We start from the raw sequence: 18,614 nt of genomic DNA, 5'->3' as shown, positions 1-18,614 counted from the left end.
TTTTTTTTTTTTTGCTCCGAATGCCCTTAGGGGTGGTTTGGCTGGCTGGAGTGTTGTGGGGATCGAACAACAGCAACCTGAGGCTAACAGGCTAACAGCTTTGTGGAAGCAGCCACTTAAACAACTGAGCTAAGGCCAGGCCCCCTGAGACAGGTCTTGCTAAGTTGGTTGGTCCAGGCTGGTCTAGAACATTTTATATTCCTGCCTGAGCGTCCCAGAGTGCTATAATTATGTTTTAATTTTCATGAATCCACCTTATCAGTTCTGCATTTATAAATTTTTTTTTTTTTTTCCGGAACTGGGGATTGAACTCAAGCCCATGCGCTTATCCGGGAAGTGCTTATTCTACTGAGCCATCTCCCCAGCCCCGTGCATTTATAATTTTTGAAGATTTTTTTCTTTTTATTGGTACATTTTAGATACACGTAGTGATGAATTCATCACAGGGAAATTGTATTTGTATGTGATTTGTCTTGCTGTTACATTTTTCCTCCTTTCCTTCCATTCAGCCCTTCTCTTTATTTACAAAAGCTTTGTTTTTATTTTTTTCCTTGTATTTTTTGCCCCTTCTTGTTTGTTCTCCTTTTCTTCTTCTTTTTTTTTTTTTTTTAATTTGGTGCAGGGTCTCACTACAAAGCTTGGACTCCTAGTGATCCTCCTGATTTCTGCCTCCCTAGTGCTGGGATTATAGGCGTGTGCCAACATGCCCGGACTCCATCACAGGCTCAGCACATGTGGGGGCGGGCATGGCATGCAGTGCCAGGGATCGAACCCTGGCCCCTATGCTTACCTAAATAAGCACTTAGTCCACTGAGCTATACTGCCAGCCCTTTGCTCCCCCTTTCTTTTCTTTTCTTTTCTTTTCTTTTCTTTTCTTTTTTTTTTTTTTTTTGTGGAACTGAGGATTGAACTCAGTCCCTTGTACTAGCCAGGGAAGCACTTATTCCACTGAGCTATCTCCCCTGCCTGTGCTCCCCCTTTCATCTATACATTTTCTTCATGTTTCCTGGTATTTTTTTTTTAATGTTTTAGATCTTATTGGTACTTTTCACTTCTCATAGCAGAGGAATCATGCAGTATTTACTATGTTCAATTTATTCTACTTAAAAGAATGGCCTCAGGGTGCAGCTGTTTAGCTAGAAACACCTCAAACTTATACTTCTTTAAGACAGACTAGTACTCCATTGCATACAAAAAAAAAACACGTCATCTTTATCTGCTCACCAATTGATGGGCATTTGAGTTGTTTCTAAGATTTAGCTCTGATATGGGTTTGCCACTTTAAACATGGCTATATATATATATATATATATATACACACACACAGTGCCATGATTCTTTCTTCCTTTCTTTCCTTCTCTCCCTCCTTCCCTCCTTCTTTATGAGACTGAGTTTCACTATCCAGTTCCTGCTGGCCTTGAACTCACAGTGATTCTTCTGCCTCAGTCTCCTGAGAGCTGGCATTACAGCTTGCCCCACCAAGCTCAGCTGATGCCTTTAATTCTTCCATTAACATACCAAAAAGGGAAGTAGCTGGGTCAAATAGAACCTCTAGTTTTAGGTGTGTGTTTTTTTTTTTTTTTTTTTGAAACCAGGGATTGAACTCAGGCCCATTCGCTTGCCAGCCATCCCCCTGACCCCTGGGCCCCTAGTTTTATTTAGTTTTTTTGGGAATCCATCATTTTTTTCTTTCTTTTTTTCCTTTTTTTGTATTTTAGGGAAGGGTCTACAGGGTGTTTAGGGTCTCACTACTAGATCAGACTCATAGTGATCTGCCTGTTTACAGCCTCCCAAGAGCTAGGATTACAGGCGAGCACCACCACGCCCAGTCTCACTTGCTGTCTCAGCGCACCCCAGGCATGGGGCCAGCATAGCAGTCAATTTCTACAGTGGTTGTACCAGTCTATGCTTCTACAAACAGTGGAGGATTGCTTTTTCCATATAACATTTGTTATTGGTTGATTTCTTGATGATACCCATTCTGTCTAGAGTGAGGTAGAATCTCAGTCTTGTTTTAATTTACATCTCTTGAATAACCAGTGACATTGAACATTTTTTCATATGTTTATTTGTCATTCTAGTTCTTCATCTGAGAAATAGCTATTCCTGATGCCCATTTTTGGGTTGGGTCTTTAAATGGGAGTGTCTTTTTTTTTTTTTTTTTCTTTCTTTCTTTCTTTAGTCTAGATAGTAATCCTTTGTCTCAGGAGCAGCTATGAAGATTTTTTTTTCCTGCATTGTAGGTGGTCTCTTTATTCTTTATGATTTTCCTTGCTGTGCAAAAGCTTTTTAATAAGATGAGATCACAGTTGTTGATTCTTTGGGTTTTGTTCATGAAGTCTGCCTATGCCAGTATCTTCAAGAGTTCTAGCAATTCTATAACTGATTTTAATCTTTCTGTTTTAACATACACTATTTGTGGATATTGAGCTCATTTGGATTTTTCTAATCTATTCCATTAATTCTTGGCTCTTTTTTTGCCAGTACCATTTTGTATTTACCACAGTAACTTCACTGTGTAATTTCAAGTCAGAGATTGTGATGCTCCTTCTCTCCTTGCCTTTGTTGCCCAGTATTATTTTTACTGTCTTGGGTCTCTTCTGATTGCATATTAATGTTAGGATTCTTTTCTCTAAGCCTTGTGAGTTATGCTCTTGGAATTTTGATCAGGATTGCATTAAACATGTACAATAATTTTGGAAGTATGGCTATTTTCATGATATTGGTTCTTTGGTATCTTTATTTTATTTATTTATTTATTTATTTATTTATTTTTGTTCCTCGAATGCCTTCAGGGCACTTTTGGCCAGCTGGAGAGGTGTGAGGTTCGAACTCCAGCAACCTGAGGCTGACAGCTTTGTGGAAGCAGCCACTTAAAGGCCTGAGCTAGGGCCAGGCCCCCCTGAGCTAGGGCCAGGCCCCCTGGTATCTTTAAAGTTAAATACAGACTTACTTTTGTGAGAATTTGGGTTGGGAGCATGACCTGAGTGAAAAAGCTTCCTGGAAGATTCCCATAAAACTGAAACTAATTCTGAAAACTCTAAAGAAATAAGTGCATACCACTGAGTTTGTTTGCTTAAAAAGCTGGTGAGAAAAATCTTGCTAAATCAGAGAAACATGAAGAGGTTATTAGTTGACAGAAGGTGTGCGTCAGTGGTAGGTCTTTTGCTTAGCATGCACAAGGCTCTGGGATTGTTCCCACTGCCCTGGGGACGGGTGAGGTAGAGGTAGATGCTGGGGTAGAGAAGCTTAACATAAAAGAAAATGACACCTTAAAAATATGCCCTTACTAAATTAAGAATTTAGAAGAGCAGGTCACACAGAGAAACTAAAACAAGAGAGATAGGATGTATCAAAGTGTTGACAAGGGTGTAGAGCAGCAGCAGCAGGCTGTTTGTTATCATTGAGTGCTTCTGGTTTTGTTTTTCTTTTGATACCAGGAATCGAACTCAATGGCCCTGTGCTGACCAGGCACCTGCTGCACCACTGAACCATATCCCTGGCCCTATTTGCTATTTAAAACTCTAAAAATATTTGCTATTACTGATGTAGAACAACAATGTTTATATATTACTGATGGTAGTTTTTCATATCTTACCAAATTGTGTGAAGTTTAGATATTTGAATATATATGCCCTCACATAAAAACAAACATGGTAATAACAAAAGCCTTGATTCTTAAAAATAGGGAACTTGATCTGAAGTTCATTCTATTTTCTATGAGTGTGTGAGATATAAAATTTAGTTTTATTAAGTGTATCTCAACTTGACAAATTAACACTTTTTTTTTTTTTTTTTTTTTGCATTTAGTACAGGGGATACAGGGTCTATAGGATCTCACTACGTAGATTGGATTTATAGTGATCCTCCTGTTTTCAGCCTCCCAGTTGCTGGGATTACAGGTGCACGCCACCACACCCAGTCTCCATTGCCATTTTAGGGCACCCTGGGGGCAAGCCGGGATCAAACCACTGCACTCTGCTGAAGCATTCACTTTAGTCTACTGAGCTATCAGGCCAGTCCTAAGTTAGCACTTGCAAAGGGATGACTAGAAAAGATTTATTCATGAAGTCTTAAGCAACTTTTTGTTGAGAAAGAAGAAAAGTAAAAGTATGTTTTAGAGCCAGAGATATAATCCCAGCACTCTCAGAGGCTGGGTAGGAAGATTGCAAGTTTGAGCCCCGTCTGTACAACTCAGCCATCTAGCAATACCCTGTCCCAAAAAACAAGAAAGGCTGGTGCTGCGATTAAGTGTTTAGTTTATTCTTACCTTTACAGGAGAAAATGTATAAATAACTTGTTTCTCTTTTTTAAATCCAGACTAATTTTAGTTGTGAAGTGTATAGAGATGTAATTATAACAGGTGGGGATTCTAATGCATTACCTGTTACTGTTCTTTTTAATAGTCAAGTCCATCATCTCCAGAACCAGCTAGTCTTCCTACAGAGGATATTAGTGCAAACTCCAATGGCCCGAAACCATCAGACATTGTACTGGATGATGACAGAGAAGATCTATTTGCAGGTAATTGTCCTAGCTTTATTTTTTAATAATGATCAATTGTAGTATATACTCTGTCAGAAAATAGCCCCTAAGCAAAACTTAAATTCCGTGTATTAATTGTAACTCTTCTTTATAAAACTTGGGAAATTTCCAATTAGATGATCCTGTGAAAAATATGACCTATTCAGAGAAGCAAACATATAGTCCTTTATGATTTTAATCATTTGAAAATAAATTATATATTAGTGGTTGTGGTGTTCATCTTTTGAGAAATTACTGTATATCCTATAGACCCTGTATCCCCTGTACTAAATTGCCTACAAATTATCACAAAACAAAATTAAACGATGGACTTAAAAATAACTATATTTTTTTCTAATTTTAGTAAATTGATATACCAGTTATTTCATATTAACATTTTTCTTTTTCAGTTGTTTGAGATAGGGTCTCACTGTGTAGTTCAGGCTGGCTGGCCTTGGCTTTTGAACCCACTGTAACTCAGACTTACCTCAAACTTGCCATTATCCTTCTGCCTCAGCCGCCTGCATTACAGGTGTGCATCACCGCACCTAAACTATTTTGATTTACTTTTAAGTAAATAAATTGATGCTTGAAGAATTATTTTAGATATTGAGGTTGAATAAATGTTTTTCATCCTATTGTTTAAAACTTGGACTCCTCAAAACAGCTATAATTTGAGGTTAATAAAATTTAGGTACAAATTAATGTTTTCCTATTTTTTGTTTGTATGCTTTTGGTTTTTGAGACAGGTTCTTGTTATGTAGTTCAGGTGGACTTGAACTCACTGTGAAGCCTAAGTTGTCCTCAGACTTGTAGCAGTCATTCTTCAGCCCCAAAAGTGTTGGGATTATAGCAGTCATGCTGGTGCATACCTGTAATCCAAACATTCCACATGCTGAGACAGGGAGTTCCAGGTCAACCTGGACTACACAGTGAGTTTTGTTTTTGTTTTTTTTGGGTAAAGAACTACATAATGAGACCTTGTCTTATCAAATCAAAGATGGGGGGCCGTGGAAGGAGTCCTTGAATTCTATAATTGTCCAGTATTTAAAGTATTAATTCAATGTTCTTTGTACAAACATGTTTAAAGGTACAGTTTTGCCATCAGAAAAGTAATACAATTTCCATCTTGATTGGTTCTAAAGTTTTCATCACAGATAAGTTCATGTATTCTGTCATAGTAGAAAACTGAAGTACGATACCAACTATCAATCATTTTTTCCTTCCTTTAATAAACTGAACAGTTTGTGGTCAAAATCACAGTTAAGCAAAGTTACAGTATTTCAGTAGTCTTTCATCTTTTGTGGAAATAAAAGTACTCTCATGGCATTTATGTTTTAAGCTAAATGATGGCAAAGTCCTTTCTCTGCCAACTAAGTACTGTTCTAAAATTGTATATTTTCCTCCTGGAAGGCTAAGAGTTTGGATTATCTACTTGGTAAGAACTCTAACCATACAACCTTAGAATTCTCTATAAATAAGTATGCTGAAACTTTACCAGGAGCTAGGTTTGTTCATTGTGTATCAGTCAGCTAAAGACTGTACAGTGATGTTTATCTACTTTGCCCAATTAGACTTTATTTTTTATTTTTTGAGACAGTCTCCCTCTGTTGCCATGTTGGCCTGGACCTTGTCTGTGGCCTCTAATTCACAATCCTCACCAGTGGTGGGATTAGAGGTGTGCACCATAGAAAAGTAGAGTATACAGGTACTGTGATTCAAGTGTAGTTATTATTGAGGGTTTTTTTTAGAAAAGGGTTGCTGCTGTGGTGGTATGTACCAATAATCCTAGCATTTAGGATGCCTGAGGTAAGGAGGACCATTCAGTCTGGTCATCTACATATTAAGACCCTATCTCAGAAAACAAAAACAAAAGAAAGGTCATCTGTTTTTGTCACTTTTTTTTTTTTTTTTTTTTTGCAGAACCAGGGATTGAACTCAGGCCTTTGTGCTTGCCAGGGAAGTGCTTATTCTACTGAGCCATCTCCCCCACCTAGAAATACTTTTTACTTACCTTTATTTTACACTCAGCTGTAGTTCAGACATTATAAAATGATTTGACTGCTCCTTTGTTTGTTTTAGGAATTGACTACATGCCTTAAATGATCATTTTATGTAGATGACTTAACACTGCAGTACATTAGGTTGTTGTAGTACATTTAAACAGTTATATCATTCATCCTCCTGTGGAGAGGAGCATTGGTTTAGGAAACCATAATAGAGAGCAGCATGTGCTGTTCAGTATTGTGGAAACTGATGTCTAGCAATGAAACTGTGTACTTATTTTTCCTATATGGGTGAATAGAATATAATTTTGCTGTAGCACCATAGCGCTTTTGATTTGAAAACTGTAAGATTAGATCATAGTGCTTTAGGCTACTGTTTCAAATAATGTAAGTAATGTATGTTGGACGTGGTACTGGAAAAGGTTCACTGTGACATGTTAGTTATTAGGTTACTTAGAGCACATACAACTCTTTCCCCAAAACATTTATTTTCCATTTATCTATTTGGTACAGGGTCTCACCACGCAGCTCAGACTCATAGCGATCCTCTTATTTTCAGCCTCCCCAGTGCTAGGATTACAGGCATGTGCCACCATGCCTGGAATTGGTCTGCAGCTCACCGTGCTTGGGGGTTGGGCTGACGTGGATTGTGGGACCAGGGATCAAACCATGGTCCCTGTGCTTGCCAAAGTAGGCACTTAGTCCACTTAGCTTTCTCACTGGCACCGTGAAACATTTATGTATCCTATACCAATGCTTCTCTGAGCATTTTTAAGGAGAACTTGTAGAAAAATAAGTGAGGGTGAACAGCTTGGCAGTACTAAGTATCCTAGAACATGTTCCTGCCCAAGTACCTAGCTTCTGTCACCTGCATCATTCAGTAGCAGATGTGAATTGTGTGATGAGTTTTCCTTTGTTTAAAGTAAGTGTGGATTGGGAGGCTGAAAACAGGAGGATTGCTATGAGTCAAATCTGTGTAGTGAGACCTTGTAGATTCTGTACTAAAACACAAAACTGTGGAATCTGTATGATGCAAGTAATATCAGTTATCTTTGGTATAATAAATTCATGCTTGGCTGGGGAGATGGCTCAGTAGAATAAGCGCTTCCCTGGCAAGCACAGGGGTCTGAGTTCAATCCCCGGCTCTGCAATAAATAAATAAATAATTAATAAATTAATGCTTGTTTTCATAGTATGTCTCCAAAGAAAAGTTAATCTAGATTGTTAATATGTATAGATTATCTTCCTAAATCATTAGGTTTGGTTTGGTTGAAATGTGTTGAATTTGCAGTATGTGTACTAAGCCAAAAGAAATCCTGAAAACAATTTAAGGCAGACTGTATATTAATGTTCTGAATCTAAAATTTTCTTCTAAACTGGACATATGGTGGCACATGCCTAATAATCCCAGCACTTTGGAATCTGAGGCAGGAGGACTGCTATGAGTTCAAGACCTTGTCTTGATAAATCAGTATATAGATGATAGAGTTATTGATTTATTTATATATAATTTTATTTTCTTTTTAGTTGTTTCCCTTTCCATTTAGCCACTTGGATCATATTTACCTTTACCTACATTGAGATCTTAAATCATCTATGCTTTTAGTGCTTTTTAGTGCAAGAAACACAAAATCTAGTATCAAGGAAGTACAATATAGTTGAAGTTGTAAAATGTTTTCTGTATTGATACTTCAATACAGTTAATAATCTCTTTCATAGGTTTGTTATTCTTTTTTTTTTGAGTCTGTGACTGTTGCAGTAATAGTGCTTTTCTGATTTTTTATTTGCTGCTTATTTTAAGCTTGTTGCTTTTGCTTGTTTTTATTTTTATTTATTTTTATTTTTATTTTTTTGCGGAACCGGGGACTGAACTCAGATCCTTGTGTTTGCCGGTCAAGCACTTATCCTACTGAGCCATCTCCCCGGCTCCTTTTGTTTTGTTTTTGTTTTTGTTTTGTTTTGTTTTGTTTTGTTTTTTTTTTGGTGGTACCGGGTATTGAGCTCAGGACTCTGTGCTTGCCAGGCAAGCACTTATTTTACTGAGCTATCTCCCCGGCCCACTGTTGCTTATTTTTAAATTAAAGATTTCATGCCTTTTAGCTTTAATATGGCTTTTTTACTTACTTGCTCATTTTTCTTTTTCTTTTTCTTTTGTTCTTTTTTGTGGAACTGGGGATTGAACTCCGGTCCTTACGCTTGCCAGGCAAGCGCTTATTCTACTGAGCTATCTCCCCGGCCCTATTTCTTTGAATGATAACAGCAATCAGGTTAAAGTGTGGTTACATAAGCATTTGTTGTATTAAGGGCATCTGTAGTGTCATAAAATTTCCCTCTTACGATTATAGTTTGAAAATTTTTAATTATTAATTATTTTTTCTTTTAATGTGAAAATGCAGAGTTCCATGCCTAGGATCTGTTAGCCAGTAAGAGAAGTTTGATAACATGTCAACCTGTGCAAACATATTTCATGTATGTAATGTGCCATTACTCCTTTCTGAGGTATTAAATTAAAATGTTCCATTGACTGCCATCTTTTTCCAAATCTTTAGGAATCTAAAAACCTCAGGTGGGGTTGGGGAGATAGCTCAGTAGAATAAGCACTTGCTTGGCAAGTGTAAGGTCCTGAGTTTAATCCCCAGTTCTTAAAGAAAAGCAAAACCAAAAAAATAAAATAATAAAACCTCAGGTTAGGATCCACTGATCTGATGTTGTGTTATCCTGAAAATCATGCTTTAATTTTCCTAAGAACTAATTCTACAAAGTAGCAGAACTGGTTAACATTATGGTCACTGACTGAATGTAATTTTCATTTATGCTGTTGTTCCATTTTCAATGAATTTTCCCCTGGTTTTTCTCTACCTATCTGAATTCTTTCAGATCAGTTTCAGAAACTATTCCTGACTTTCCTTTGTCTAAAATACTGTCTTCTGTCTTTACTCAAAATAGTGTTCATTCTGTAGTTAATGTAGTAATAAATGTAACATTCTTACTGTTCTTTTAAGTCTCTTACAATTATTTAACATTCCACATGTCTTGTTTCCCCAACTAGATTATAAGCTCCCTGAGAGCAGGTATGATTTTTTTTCCATTTCTTTGTGTTTTTCCATTGCATTTAGCTCAGTATTACATAGTCTTTAGGCAATTTATTGATTTGGTTTGATTTTTAAATATATTTAACTTTAGATTTTCAAAATGAATGACACTTTAAATTAAAACCTAAACATTTATTTGCTTTTTGCCATATTTGTGTATTTAGTCTTTGGCATTTAATTGCTTTAGGTTACTAACTTTGTGGATTTCCATAACAAATTTTTAATACAATTGGGATAGTTCTGGGAAGGCATCTGCCATAAAATTTATGTTTCTGTTTTTAAAATAATTATGTTAACCTGAATAAAATATTTGGAAGGTAAGTTGTCACAAGTGTCATGTATATTGTAAATACACATGAATGTAGAATTATTCCCATTATTATTTTTCTCCTAGTATGGATAATGCAGCTGATTTAGTGATTCTTCCTAAAACCAATGAAGTTCCTGTTGGTTCTTCAATTTTGATAACCAGCTAAAAGAGGATTCATTAAACTTTTTTAGTGATAGTTTTTAATTTACATTATTTTTTTATTTGTTGATAGTATAAAACTTTTTATAACTCTTTAACTGATCTATAGAGTATTAGCAGTTTCTTGCAATTTAATTAACTTGTTCAATTTGCATCCAGAAGCCACAGAAGAAGTTTCTTTGGACAGCCCAGAAAGGGACCTTATCCTGTCCTCGGAACCTTCTCCTGCAGTCACACCTGTCACGCCTACTACACTCATTGCTCCTAGAATGGAATCCAAGAGTATGTCAGCTCCTGTGATCTTTGACAGATCCAGGGAAGAGGTATGGAAAAATGTTTATATTCTAAATTAATATGTAAATAATGTTTTTATTCCGTAATGATTACTCTTTTGTTAGTCATTCCTTATCAAACCCATTCAGGTATTTCGGACTAAAGAAATTAGAGGAAAAAAAAAAAAAGAAATTAGAAAATCTTGCTTCTGGGGCTGGTGAGATGGCTCAGTGGTCTAAAGCACCTACTTAGAACAAGCTTAGCAAAGCACAGGGACCGCAGTTCAATCCCCCAGCACCGCATGCCAGCCAGCCCCGCCCCCTGGTGGGCTGAGCTGGCCACACACACACATATACACACACACACATACACACAAAGAAAAATTTAATTAAAAAAAAAAAAGAAAAAATCTTGCTTCTGTTTCTAGTTTAGTCTTGTGACCTTGGGCATTTTACCTACCTTCTTATTAATCATTGAAATGGGATCTTGCTTTGTAGAACAGGCTGGCTTTGAACTCACTGTGCATTACTTACCTTCTTTTTTTTTTTTCCTCGCAGAACTGGGGATTGAACTCAGGCCCTTGCACTTGCCAGGGAAGTGCTTATTCCACTGAGCCATCTCCCCGGCCCCTACTTACCTTTTTAAGTCAAAGAGTTTGTTATTTATGATCTTACAATAGTAGTATGTTCCATATGAGAATTTCAAAGTTAGCCAGGTAATTTTTGAAAGTTGAAAACTGTTAATCAGAAAAAGAAATCAGAATAAAATGGTATTATGAGTAATTTTACTTAATGAAAGCATGTAATAAAAACGGTTGATATATGAAAGTTGTCATTTAGCCTTTATTTTGAAAAACAACTGCTGTAAGTCCGTGTTTTGGTTATTTTTCTCTCATTTCTAAGATAAAATAACCCAGGAAAGATTTATTTAACTCACAGTTTGTGGAAGTTTCAGTTCATAATCAGCTGTCTCCAAGGCAGGGTGGTGTGGCAACAGCTCCTGGTGGAAGGCAGAAAAGGAAGGAGCATCAGAGAGCAAGCCTCTTTTCCTCCCTTGTACTTACCCACCCCAGGGCAAGGACAGCGCACACACCCGTAATCCCAGCATTGGACCATGCATCAATCACAAACTCTAGAAGCCTGCCCCTGTGATTGCATGAGGCTTTGGGGAAGACATCTGGATGCAGACCATGACATTTAAAGATACATATTTTTTTCTTTTCTTTCTTTCTTTTCTTTTCTTTTCTTTCTTTCTTTTTTTTTTTTTTTTTTTTAAAGACAAAGTCTCTCTTTGTAGGTAAAGCTGGCCTCAAACTCGGTGATCCTCCTGCTTCAACCCTCCTGAGTGCTGGGTATACCACCACACCCAGCTAAAGATACATTCTTTTATTTGATAAGTGCACTTGGCAAAGAAAGGTCACAGTGTGATGTGGAGGTTTCTGTTTTAGAACCTAGGGTCTCAAGTATTGTAAGCAAGCGCTCATTCATTGAGTTAAATCTCCAGTTCTAAAGTTTATTTTAAGTGGCAAAACTTACAAATTTAAGTTTATAAATTTTAGTCATTCAGCTATATTCCCGTTCAGCACCTTACTTGTGTTCTCAATACTCAGGAGGCTGAGGCAGTAGATTTACCTTTAGTTCAAGGCCAGCCTGAACTACATAGTGAGGCCCTGAACTGAAGAAAAATAATCCAGGTCCTTCATACAAAAATAGATCATTAAAAAGCAACAACGATGTACAGATACATGGATAATTTTACAAACATGTTAAAGGAAAGATACGAGACACATGAGTACTTACTGTATGGTTTAATGATTCAAACTTTAAACAAAGGTAAAACTAATGCACAGTACTAGAAGTCATGGTAGTGAATATGTTGGTAAAGTTAAGCTGTGGTGGAAGGAAGCATAAGAGGGTTTTCAGAGCTGTACTTGTAGTGTTTTTGGTGTTCTTGTATATTTGTAATGTTCTTGGTTCTGGTTATAAAGATGTATTTTATGAATGTTGACTTACACACTTAGGATTTATACAGTTTTCTATATGATGTTATGATTTAGAAAGGTTAATTTTTATAAGTCAGGCTGAGCCTGTAGAATATGCCTGTAATTTCACCTTTCTAGCGGGCTAAGGCAAGAGAATCACAAATTCAAAGCCCACCTAAGCAATTTAGAGAAACCTTATGAGGGGTGGCTGTTGCTACAATCCCTGGCATGAGATATCAAGGTGGGGAGGTGGGAAAAAAAGATTGAGGGAGAGACCTTGTCTCAAAAATAAAGGGTTAGAAATTACAGCTTGGCACTCTTGAGTTCAGTCCCCAGTTCAGCCTATGCGGGAGGGGGGAGGAGAGAGATCATCCTATGTCAGCTATTGAAGAAAAGACTGTAGTCTTAGAATATATTTATGATTGCCTTAAAACATTTGCAGTTTTTAGTAATTTCTAGTTTCTTGAATTAGTAAGCCTTCCCACAGTGTTGTTATTTGAATTGTGTTTTTTGTTTTGTTTCTTTTTATTTTATTTATTTATTTGGTACAAGGTCTCACTGTGCAGCTCAGACTCAGTGATCCTCCTCTGTCAGCCTCCCTAGTGCTGGGATTATAGGCGTGCGCCACCATGCTAAATTTTGGGGTTGGCATGGAGTTCCTGGGGACCCTGGGCTGACACAGCATGTCATACTAGGGATTGAATTCGGGCACTTGTGCTTGCCAAGCAGGTCACCAAGCTGTCTTCCCAGCCCTGAGTTGTGTTTAGATAATAGCATTGAAAGGGCTTCTGTCTGGTCTAATAGGTTCTACACTTCTCCCACTTATTTTCTTGTTGTTGCTGCTGCTACCTGTTTTGTAACAGGTCTCAGTAAGTTGCCCAGACCGAGCTTAAACTTGGGATCCTCTTTTCTCAGCCTTCTAGAGTGCTGAAACTACAGGCATGACCTTGGATTGCAATGCCCAGCTGTACTGCTCTTTTAACTCTGCTTTTTAGTACTTCACTGACTTTAGGGAGAACATGTGTTTATTAAGTATTTAGATACATAATAGTAAAGTGGACTTTAGGCATGGAAGTATGTAAGCTGGCACTGATTAAAGTAGTGCTACTTCCTAATAATTTAAGATTAGAGTTACAACTTTGAAAAATGTTAAAAGTAATTAAGGAATCAGTCTAATATGAATCTAACGATTTAGTATGTGGAACAAAAAACTAAGGATTTTAGTATACAAAGGCTGAGTTTTTCTGTATTCAAGGAGCTGTTAAAGCATATAATTTTCTTTTACTTTTCCAAATGATCATATATTCATGTATTTGTTTTGTATAAGTAGTCAGGATATGTGAGTATTGCTTTTGAGAAATGGAGTACCAAGTGGCTCTAACACTGAAAATACATATACTTTTCTAGATTGAAGAAGAGGCAAATGGAGATATTTTTGATATAGAAATTGGTGTATCAGATCCAGAGAAAGTTGGTGAGTATATTTTGTGCTTTTTTTTGATTAGGAGTTGTTTTTTTGGGGGGCACTCAGGATGCCTTCAGAGGAGAGGTCTGGTTTAGCTTGAGGATGAGGGGATCAAACCGCAGCATCCTGAGCCTGACTGCTTTGTTTCAGCAGGCACTTAAAGACCTGAGCTAATGGGCAGGCCCCCTTCTTTTTGATTAGGTTGATTATTATTATTATTTTTTAATTTTTTTGGCAGAACCAGGAATTGAACTCAGGCCCTTGCACTTGCCGTAGGTTGATTATTATGTCCTGGTTTTTTTCTCTAATAAATGCATCATTTTATTTATTTTTTTATATATCATAACATTTTGAAATAGTACTTTGTGGCTTTTTCTCTTCAGTTAGATTTTATTAGTACATTTTAGATATACATAATGATTCATTCCTCATAGAAAATTTGTACCTAGTACTTTTTTTTTTTAATTTATTTATTTATGTGTGTGTGTGTTTGTGTGTGTGTGTGTGGCCAGCTCAGCTCACCAGGGGGCGGGGCTGGCTGGCATGTGGTGCTGGGAGATTGAACCGTGGTCCCTGTGCTTTGCTAAGCTTGTTCTAAGTTGGTGCTTTAGACCACTGAGCCATCTCACCAGCCCTGTACCTAGTACTTTGTTTTTGAAAATATGATTTCTATTAGTATTATTTACTTTTACAGGTGATGGCATGAATGCTTACATGGCATACAGAGTAACAACAAAGGTGAGCCTTTCAGTTCTCTTAGGTATGGTAAAGGAAATGACCCTGATGAATGTGGAAGTTATGCTGTCTTTATAAAGGTTACCATTTTGTAAAGATTGCTAAGAAGTTGCTGAGACATGTTGTGAGTGTATTCCTTGAGTACATGTTCTCTTTGAGTATAGGAAAGGAATTCTTGTAGACTTGAGGGTCTCAAAAGGCATCCTGGGGAAAGTGGTGTTTAAGCCAAGGCAAAGGTAAAAGAAGCAATTTAGGAGAAGCAAGAAGGAAGGCACAGGATGCTTGTTCCAGGTCAAGGGATTTCCTTGTGAAAACTGTACATCAAGAAAGCATACAGTTTCTAGGACCTGTAAGTGGTAGTTTGTGATAGAAATGTTTGCCATGAGTTTCTGTTATGTTATGACCAGCCGCATTGAGAAATTTGGGTTTCAGCTTAAATATAATATAGAGTGCTATTAAAAAGGCTCGTACAAGAGTGTGACCACTGAGATTTTTTGATTTAGAAAGATGTCTGACTGCAGTATGAATTGAAGTGGTCAAAGTATAAGTCTGGATTGGTGTAGTTACGAGACCATTATGAGAAAGGGCTGTAGGCCTTCAAATCCTGCAACAGTGTTTGTTTCAGTAGTACTAATTATGAAAAGTAGTTCTTGATACAAAGGAAATGATTCTGGAAGCGAACAAAATAAATGCCTTCTTATGTTAAGTGGAAGGTAGAATCAATAGGGCCTGGATTAGGGAAAGAAGAGGGTGCTAAGATACTGACTAGAGACACTTCATACTTGTGTAGACAGATGTGGGGGGAAGGGCTCATTGCAGATGGGCTGAAATTTGTCAGTTATTGAAGCAGACTGTCATTAAACATCTTGCCATGGTGTCAGGTTGTGGTGGAAGCACTGGGGTGTGCTGATACACAGAGAAATGTTCTTTTACATCTTTATCTTTTTGAAACAGGGACATGGTATGTAGTTGAGGATAGTCTTGAACTCACTATGTAACCCAGGCTGGCCTTGAACTCTTGGCATTCCTGCCTCAGCTTCCCAAGTGCTGGGATTACAGGCATGTGGTACTGCATCTGACCAGAAGTATTCTTTTATGGAACTCCTGTTTGGTAAAAACTGAAGTGCATTTTGAGGTGCCAAAGAGATTTATATAACAGGAAATTCATCATTTTGGAATATTAGACTAAAGTACAAAGGAGGTTTGGTCGTAGGTAAGGATTTTTGATTGATATGGTATTACAGATGAGTTAAGAATAGAATGAAAGAAAAGGAAAAAAGAATAGAATGAAGCATGCCAGGTGTACTAGTACTCAGGAGGCTGAGGCAGGAGGATCACTTCAAATGTGAGGCCAGTCCCTGAAAAAAAAAAAAATAAATGAATAAACAAACAGTTCCATCTCTTTGGATCACAGTGAGACTCAACTGCTCGCAGGTACTGATGAGAGAGGCCACACTGGGCCCAAGAGCAGAGCTTTTCTCCAGCTGGCCTCCCTGCATGTTGCTCAGCCCCAGACTGAGTTTAAGACTAGCCTCGACTACATAGTGAGTTGAAAACCAGCCTGAATTACAGAGTGAGGCCCTATCTCAGAAAGAAAAACAAAAATGAATACAGTAAAGCAGCAACACATGGTATGCACATCTATAATCCCAACACTCAGGAGCCTGAGCCAGAAGAATCACCTCAAATGTAAGGCCAGTCTGAACTTCATGGAAAGAAGACCATGTCAGAACAAGATATTATAAGGCAGATATCTTGTGTTCTCTTAAATTTCTTTTAAGAACTGTAATGATTTTAGGGTTTTTAATTGCTAAATTAAAATTTCTGTATGTCACATTAGATTTCTCTATTTTTTGCAAAGTAAAGCAGTGCATGTGTGTGTATTGTGTATTTAAATTATGAATAACATTAACTTCTAAGTGCTTACTATTAAAAACTTCAAATACCTCTTTTGTAGACTTCTCTTTCCATGTTCAGTAAGAGTGAATTTTCAGTTAAAAGAAGATTCAGTGATTTTCTTGGTTTGCACAGCAAATTAGCAAGCAAATATTTACATGTTGGTTATATTGTGCCACCAGCTCCAGAAAAGAGTATAGTAGGTAAGCCAAAGTCAAAAAAACTAATTTCTGTTACTGCTATTTCAGCTTTAATCTTATGAATCTGTGTATCCCATAACCTTTGCTATCATTATCTTATAATGTTTGGAGATGGAGAATTTAAGTATTTCATTTATGGTAATCATTTATTACAGAATATGTACATAAAATTTTATTTTTCTTAATAACTGTTTTGAGAAAACCAATTTTATTATCATCACTGCCAAGTTTATGCTGGATTATGTACTAAATGCCCAGATCTTATAGAGAACATTTTTTTTTTTCCAGTTTCAAGAGTTGAAAATAACCATACCAGGTTAAGGACAAAAATCCACAAGACAGCAAACATAGAGATCTGTGTGTGAGATTTTATCTCACCTGCAACTTTTAAAATGTATCTATTTATTATTTTGTATGTATTTGGTTGTTACATGGTCTCACGACACAGTCAGACTCATGGTGATCCTCCTGTTTTCAGCCTCCCCAGTGCTGGGATTACAGGCGTGCACCACTACACCTGGACTCTGGCCAGCTCAGCCTGCCCTGGGGGCGGGGCTGGCACAGCATGTGGTGGTGGGGATCAAACCTCAGTCCCTGTGCTTATTGAAGCAGGCACTTAGTCTGCTGAGCTATCTTGGCAGCCCTTAAATTTATTTTTTTGAGATAGGGTCTCACTTTGTAGTTCAAGCTAGCCTTAAACTCACTGTGTAGCCAGGGCTGGCCTCAAACTCAGTGATTCTTCTGCCTCAGACTACTGAGTGCTGGAATTACAGGTATGCCCACCACACCAGGCATGTAGCCTTAATACTCATTCATCCATCCATCCATCCATCCATCCATCCATCCATCCTTCTTTCCTTCCTTCCTTCCTTTAATGTATTTGGGTAAATACATTAAACACTTAAGGATTTGATCAAATACATTATGCAGCTCAGATGCATAGTGATCCTCCTGTTTCAGCCTCCCCAGTGCTGGGATTGTAAGTGTGTGCCACCATGTCCCGGCTGGGCGCACCCAGGGCAGGTGGTACAGGGGATCGAACCCAGGTGCTTGTGCTTGCCTAGGCAGGTGCTTAGACCACTGCATTATCTCCACAGCCCAGCCTTAATATTTTTGAAAAGTAGAATTCATTAACTAAGAAATAATGTCCTTCTATTGTCTTGTGATGTTTAGTGGAAGTGGGTTTAACCTGATTCTATAATCAGTATCAGTGATCTGGTATTTGTGAAAAAGTTGTATTTTTCTGTAAACTGTAGTCACTGCAATACTCATGCAAGCTAGAATGCTAGCTGTTGGATGAACAAGGATGTGACATCTGAACAAGAAGTATATAAACAAAATGTGATTTTTTTCAAACTGTGTTCATTCCTCACATTGATAAAAGTTTATTTTCAGAACACTTAAGGATTTGATCAAGGCTTGCTCACATAAGACTTCAGAGCAAGCATCAGGGATTTGGGATGACCCTTTGTTCATGGGGGGAAAAACCCCACAAGGCAGCCAGAGCTAACCAGAACTTGAACATTTATTGACTGAGGAGGGGATTATTGGATGACTCATAGGGCAGTGGTGATCTACCCACAGGAGAAATTTAAATTGAGTTTCATACTTCATTTTAATGTTGTATTCAGTAATGAAGGCTTAGTTACAAAATGTGACTAGGCATGGTGGGGCATGCCTGGAGTCTCAGCTACTCAGGAAACTGACACAGGATAGTAAATTCTAGGATAGCCCAGGTCACTTAGCAAGACCTCTCTCTTAAAAAAGAGGAGAGGTATATTGGTTAGTGCTACTCATCAGTTCCCAGTTCTCTGAAAAGAAAGAAATGGGAGAAAGAAAAACTTTTTAAAAAAAGAAATTGTGTAAAATACACTTAAATTGGGTCAAACTGTTTAAAAAAAATTTGCAAATTCCAAAAAGGATTTGAAGTAGTTACATGTAATATAGCATATGTATATAAACTATATATATAT

General features: G+C 37.4%; 1 protein-coding gene across 1 annotated transcript in view; it reads left to right on the top strand.

The window, feature by feature from the left end:
* Snx2 (sorting nexin 2) overlaps window positions 1–18,614 on the top strand; it is an 85,666-nt gene that overhangs the window by 45,020 nt on the left and 22,032 nt on the right. Inside the window, exons 2-6 of the mRNA XM_004631335.2 lie at window positions 4,407–4,524; window positions 10,251–10,414; window positions 13,753–13,819; window positions 14,505–14,548; window positions 16,503–16,644. Of these exons, the coding sequence (XP_004631392.1) occupies window positions 4,407–4,524; window positions 10,251–10,414; window positions 13,753–13,819; window positions 14,505–14,548; window positions 16,503–16,644 (535 nt within the window). The remainder of the gene's footprint in view (window positions 1–4,406; window positions 4,525–10,250; window positions 10,415–13,752; window positions 13,820–14,504; window positions 14,549–16,502; window positions 16,645–18,614) is intronic.

This window comes from Octodon degus, unplaced genomic scaffold, assembly GCF_000260255.1.
Source record: "Octodon degus isolate 3935 unplaced genomic scaffold, OctDeg1.0 scaffold00040, whole genome shotgun sequence".
Taxonomy (NCBI): Eukaryota; Metazoa; Chordata; class Mammalia; order Rodentia; family Octodontidae; genus Octodon; species Octodon degus.
Note: the sequence above shows the minus strand (reverse complement) of the source record. Positions and strands in the feature narration are given on the sequence as shown.